Here is a 6,382-nt window from a genome sequence, read left to right as displayed (position 1 = left end):
AAAAAGTTTGTTCCGAAGATAAAACAAATTAAAACGACACGTTATTGCGTGAGTTAATGTTCATGGGTCGTATGCTCCTGCTTTCGACACCTGATGTCTGTAAAAAAAGATCTTGACGAAATATATTAAAGCACAACATTATTGGGTATTATTGATATGCATCCAATACCATATTCCAAATCTGTTTAAGTATGGGAAGTAAACAACCATTTTTTTTAAGAAAAAAAAAGATATATTTCAGCAAAGATAACAATAGCTAGTTCACATCTCATAGATTTTTTTATAATAGCATAATTACTTTTGTATGTCGTAACATTTTGACGCGTCACATATACATAGAATAATGTGTATATTATATATCAGGTAGGCAGTATTTTGATAGTAAATTTTGACAGAGCGTAGGTATTATTTCATTGTAAGGTATTTGTTGATTTGCATCAGGTCACTTATGTATTATAAAACACCGATATTTTCATACATAGACTTGGACCAAAAATTCAATTTAAAACATTTAAATACATCGAATCAACAAATTATTTTAGGTTTAGGAAGACAATATACATATAATTTGATTGGTAAAAGTTTCGAAGTTTCGATAAATTTTCATAATATATAATTAATACATTTACAACGTAATAACATGCTAAAAAATCGTATAGCAATGCGAAAATGCAGATTTCTTATTTCATTTTCATCAAAATATCGCTGTAGAAAATATTTAAGTATTCATCTTTGTAAAATGCAATATTCATAAGGTACGCGATGATAACCTAGTGTTTTTTCAAGATTTTCTTCATCCTAATAATCTTCAACACTTGGGTGCTACCAATCCGCTTAATATATCGAAACTATTTCCATCAGGATGAACTGTGAAGATATTTCCATTCTTTCCTTGCACTTCTAAAAACCCATAATCATCAATGCCCAAAATTTTGACTTCTTGTGATGAACCATCCGGTAGTATGACTGTGATTTCGGCATCCCTAAAGAAGCAATTAAATTAATGGGTAAGGAGTCCAGTAGTTTTCTAATTTTTTCATCAAATTTTTGTAAAATAACGTACGTGTGCATCCAATATCCATAGTAAATGTCATAGAATTCATCCATATTGTTATTTTGTATAAGGTTTATTAATTTTTCCATCTCATTGAAAACTAAAGCTACAAATCGTTCAAGCGTGATTTTTTCAAGTTTCTTTCCGGTCGCTTGATTATATTTAGTAATCATATCATTAATACAAGTTGTCGGTGAACTGTTTGAAAGATTTATTCCGGTTCCTGAAACATATATACGCATATCACAACATCGATATAATCCCATGTAATGCTTTAAAAATTGTATACAAAAAAGTATGTTACCTAGATTACAAATAATAGTTGGCGATTGAATAGTGGATGTAACGGTGGTGCCCCCAAGTTTAGAACCGTTTCCAGTATAGACATCATTAGGCCATTTTATTCTAATATCTATATCCTACATGATTGTAGATAAAAAAACCATAATATTAAAACTCATGGTTTTGATTTCATATTCCAATAACTTGACATAAAGCTTGTAATACCTGATAGTCAGGAATTGACCTTATTGCAGATACTACAGCTACTGACGTTATATGTTGAATAAGCGATATTCTTTCTCCAAGAATAGAATTAAATGGAATGTGAATTTGTAAACTAAACATAGCACAGCCTTCGGGACTCAACCATACATTTTTGCCGCGTCCTCGGGTAAAAAAGGGCAATATTAATTGGTATATCGCATATACAATTATTCATTTATGGAAGACAAAGTAATATTCAACAAGATATCAAAAGACAGTGCGGTATAATTAAAAGCTACAAAGCTTCATGCGTCTATGCTTACCTTCACCTTTGGTTTGTGAGCGACATATAACAGCTAAGCCATGGTGCAAAGCAAAACCATTTATGGCTGCATTAGAAGACGTCATTACGTCCGCGTATATGACTAAACGGCCAAGTGCTTCTGTGCTGAGATTCTGTGTTAAAACATCGTAAGCATCAATTAGGAAATTCATTCCGACATACACCCCACTTAATGTTTGAATTGTAATTTATCTGCACGGCTCGTTTGACAATTTCAATAATCGGGTGATAAATAATGAAAAAAACAGTACCTCAAAGTATTCTACAGTTGAAAAATTATCTGGACATCTATGCACCATAACTGGCAGATAGGTGGAGGACGCGGGTTTTGGTACAGTGGACGTACCGCAAAATTGTATCTCTAAATTCGTTGTTTTTAACACATCATTCGGTTGCATCTTATCCTTAAGTTTCTTCAGCATTTCCAACTTTAACTGTACGAATAGAAGACGCATTATGAAAATAATTCGTGTGCTTAAGTTTGTCGTTATATGCGTTGTACTATGGTTTGAGTGATGCTTTCGGTAGGGAAATGTTAAGGAGTGTAGTGTGTCATATAGCGTCTCCATTAATCTGCGAATAATTCGAATTTGGTTTTAAATCAGTTCCATAGATCGTAAATTAAGCACGAACAAACAATGAAAAGAAACACTTATCACAACATTTGACAAAATAGTACAGTAGTATAAAAGCAGTCTCAAACCAAAGATAGCGTGTAAAGTTAAACTTAGAAATTATTAATAAAGTGAACAAGAGAGAAAGAATCCCGGCAATGCTCTGCATAGGCCTTTTTTTAGTAACGTTATATTTTTACATTATCGTCCGATGTAGAGCACAACCAGTAAATATCGAACGGCTATCGGAGCAAGGTCGAGTTCGAGTATGTAAATGCATGTTGTACCCGAGTTAACAAAGTAAGAGCTTATTAAAAATCTATCTCTGAATTCAACCTCGCTCCGTATACAAACAACGTGGTTCTTGCTCCCTTACCTCATGTCTCCCCAGAAAAAACCCCGAGCTGTACGTGGGCGGTATCATGGGTTTGGCGTAGACCTCGATATCCAGGTGGGTTTTCAGGAGGTCGCTGAATATTTCGAGTCGAGTTGCGTTGCTCTGCTTCAGGGCGAGAAACTTGCTCTCCTCGAACTCGTACTGCGAGGGATCGGCTTCCAAGTGGATCTGCGAGAAGACGGCCTTGCCGCCGCTCTCGGGCAGATTGGCTAGTAAAATACTTGGTGTGTGCCAGGTCTCCTCCGAGCCCAGAACCTTTACGTTGAACGTGTGCGACTTGCCGGAGCGATCGTTGATGGTGGCAGAGACCGGCGTCGGCGGGGTCACCTGTCTGTAAAAAATAACGTTTTCATGTCGGTCTTGAGAGACAATGACACTGAGTTTATTAAATTTACTTGGAGTCTTCCAAATCTTGGGAGAATTTCGTTTTCACAGGCGAAGCTTGGTAACAGAACACATGATGCATCATGCGAACGTGCTTCCACTTTCCATAGGAGAAACGAACCAGCTCGTTTTCCCGAACTTCCGCGGTTTTGAAAGTAGGAAGCAGAGTCTTTAAAATATCCGAACATAGAGCTAAGAGCTTTCCTCCGTGAACTAAGAACTCGACGACCTTAGAGGCCACGTCGTTTCCAACGTTGCCGCATACTATCATGAGACTCGCTTGGTCCATCCATACGTCTTTTCGAGCCTCTTGTGCTGACAACGGATAAACTGTGTACCTGTAAGTATACTTTATTTTTTGATAAAAGTTCTTTAATGACAAAATTGATCCTTTCAAATATCAAATCTTACTTGTTTTCTTTGAGAATAGAGTCAAGTACACTGCGAACATTATCACTAGCAACTGCACTATCTGCACAGATCAGGATATTTGGTGGTTTGGTAACTTTAGAATCGAGTTCAGTCTTTCTTGGTGAGTAGCTGCAAAGACGAAATTTTTTAAATTACTTTAAAGCAGTATAAGATAATACAAAAAATCCTACATTTAGATAAACAAACCCAACGTACTTTACAGCAGAGAGCGAAGACTTAGAGGACATTACACTGGACATCTTTGAGTCCCTATCACTAGTCCTCTTTGTATTGTTTACGGATATTAATGGCGTGAATTTACTTAAATTTTCTTGGGAGCTTTCTTCTAAAACGAATTCTTGGGATCTGGAAGAGCTTAAGTTAGACAATGAACCTACAGATAAATCCATAGAGTTAGTTAGTGCTTGGGAGAGTCTTGATGCCGTGCCGTTGATTACGGCAGTTGCAGAGGCTGGAGTCGGTGGCGGGGTTGATGGGACTGACGAATTTATGTGATCATCTGTAATAAGAGAATTTTATTACCAACCACTAAATGTTTAATGTGTAATGTTTAAAAAAATTAACTATACCTGTTTCATCGTTTGGTATTTTGATTTCTAGAATTGTTGGCATTTGTAAGGTAATTGGTTTACTCCCTGGCGACACGATTAGACCTGGAATTTCTTTAATCTCTATGGCTTCATTTTGTTGGGAGACCAATCTTGCTGTACTGCTTACTAACCTTAACTTCTTTACATATGTATTCCACTGAGAACTACCTATTAGCTCTGCAATTATTTATTAGACATTAAGCAGGCTTTATTCAAATACGTATATTCAATTATTACGAAAAAACTTACTTCTACTTTCTACTAAATTAAAGCGTTCATAGTTACAGATGCAAGGCTTTCCAGTTACTGAGACGGCTGCGAATTCAAAAAAGTATTAGGTAACAATAAAGCGCCTAGCGGAAATATATACAAGCACACTTATTTACATTCAATGCGTGTGACAGGTAATCCATTATTAATGAAGCATTGGCCCTGCATCAGAGTGGTGGAAAATTTTGTTATGTGCTCCAAGTCAGTTTCAAGTATTACACCAAAATTATCTTTAAACATCCATGTCACAATTATACCATAATCTTCAAGCTTTACAAACAAGACAAGCAATTAATTTTAGAGTCATTGGAATAGAAAATTATATTTTTTATAGAATGATATATGAATACCTTTGTAGCCTTTGAAGAAGCAAGGGGAATGTAGTTACTTAAATCTGCCTCAATGAGAACATGCATTTTAGCATTTTGTTGCAAAGTTGCCTGTGCATTATTATGAGCAAATAGGGGAAAGACAGTTTTTCCATAGGGATATAACAGCCAATGCGATACATCAACTTTTTGCTGTAAAACATTCATGTCCTCATTACTCATGAAATTGATGCGGTTTTTTAAATTCATCTATTCTACTCACTTGAGGATAAATTGTACACAGTCGCTTATCCCCTTGGTACCACAGAAGATCTCCTAACTTGGCAAGATTACTGTTGCTGCACAGATGGGAACTTAGCATGTCTTTACTTATGTTATTTCCATTCTGTAGCTTGCTTTTATTTCCATTAGTTTCTACAAACATCAAAGCATGTGAAATTAAATAAATTCCATAGTTGTTCTGACTCATGTTTTAAGGTCTTACCATCTTTGACTGACAGCTGCGAAGCTGTGTAAAGCATTATAGATGGCCTAGTGGCTTCTGGACCAAGTAGAATTGCTTGGAGTCGTGCCCTCAGAGAGGACAACCTCCATGACTGTACCCACGTAGCAACCATGTAGAAAATCGTCAAAAGCATCTCCGTGAAATACCTGATAGCGGGATGCAAGACAAAATGGACTTTAGTGTTGTCGATGTAGAGCTAACATTTTGGCAAGATGTATCTGTGAATCAAGGAAGAAAAACAGATTAGTAACATGATGTAATTGAGTAAAGATTGCCAAAAATAGAGTGTTTACAAGTGAGTATGATTATTTATTGAATTATATTTTTGACAAAACTCAATAATATATATAATATTTACACGATTCATGAACGAAATCATCGATCTCGAGAACTGATCACAGTCAGAAAAATCTGAAAAATCGCGATCGTACAAAAACTCTTGATATCAACATTAAATCAATAAGTTTTAGCTTGTGTAGTTTTGATGTACAGTTTTCTAAAAGGTCTAGTGTCTGCCAACAGTGAACACTGCTAAAGAAGCGAAACGATCGGTCCAAAAGCCAAACGTCAAGTACTCACTCTTTTTTTGTTTATTGACAAGTTATTCGTCGAATGAATCGTTGTTGTTACGTCTACACGACTACATGCGAAAGCAAAAACGAGATAATCTACACACCACCAAAGAACACACACACACACACACACACCCACACACACAGGACATGTCATAGCAGAAGACGTCGACCGGGAAAACGGTAGCAGAGACATCTGTCGAAGACAGCTCGCGTTTCAAATCACCAGCTGATCGATCGACTTACACGATGATAATGCAGAGCGATGAATTACCGACGCGTAAAAATATAGATCAGGTGAATAATTGAAAATTCAAGCGCGGGATATCCAATCGCAAAATTACAACGTTCTCTATATTTACACATACACCCACAAGAGAATCGCCGTCTGACCACAGCCCGACCC

General features: G+C 36.4%; 1 protein-coding gene across 2 annotated transcripts; it reads right to left on the bottom strand.

Annotated features, from left to right (window-relative positions):
- Window positions 1–222: 222 nt before the first annotated feature.
- On the bottom strand, window positions 223–6,117 carry LOC100120765 (biotin--protein ligase). 2 transcript variants are annotated; one of them, XM_001604319.6, is made up of 17 exons: window positions 5,984–6,117; window positions 5,384–5,622; window positions 5,162–5,313; window positions 4,921–5,091; window positions 4,687–4,840; window positions 4,550–4,615; window positions 4,280–4,477; window positions 3,906–4,209; window positions 3,690–3,818; window positions 3,290–3,616; window positions 2,874–3,225; window positions 2,135–2,317; window positions 1,864–1,996; window positions 1,562–1,722; window positions 1,359–1,473; window positions 1,064–1,277; window positions 223–983 (listed from the first exon to the last, which is right to left on the bottom strand). In XM_001604319.6, the coding sequence occupies exons 2-17, from the start codon at window positions 5,535–5,537 to the stop codon at window positions 809–811; spliced, it is 2,988 nt and encodes a 995-aa protein (XP_001604369.2). In that variant the 5' UTR covers window positions 5,538–5,622; window positions 5,984–6,117; the 3' UTR covers window positions 223–808. The 2 variants fall into 2 exon arrangements, with proteins under 2 accessions (XP_001604369.2, XP_008209083.1); XM_008210861.4 differs by lacking the exon at window positions 5,984–6,117 and adding an exon at window positions 5,763–5,821.
- Window positions 6,118–6,382: the final 265 nt, after the last annotated feature.

Source organism: Nasonia vitripennis, chromosome 5, assembly GCF_009193385.2.
Source record: "Nasonia vitripennis strain AsymCx chromosome 5, Nvit_psr_1.1, whole genome shotgun sequence".
NCBI classification, from domain to species: Eukaryota; Metazoa; Arthropoda; class Insecta; order Hymenoptera; family Pteromalidae; genus Nasonia; species Nasonia vitripennis.
Note: the sequence above shows the minus strand (reverse complement) of the source record. Positions and strands in the feature narration are given on the sequence as shown.

Bases quoted from the DNA above. Each gene is read 5' to 3' on its own strand.
- LOC100120765 (XM_001604319.6), bottom strand. From the start codon at position 5,537: ATGCTTTTGACGATTTTCTACATGGTTGCTACGTGGGTACAGTCATGG. The intron at 3,617-3,689 runs GTAAGATTTGAT...GTATACTTACAG, and splicing joins TCTATTCTCAAAGAAAACAA to GTACACAGTTTATCCGTTGT. The intron at 1,723-1,863 runs GTAAGCATAGAC...TTTTTACCCGAG, and splicing joins CTCACAAACCAAAGGTGAAG to GACGCGGCAAAAATGTATGG.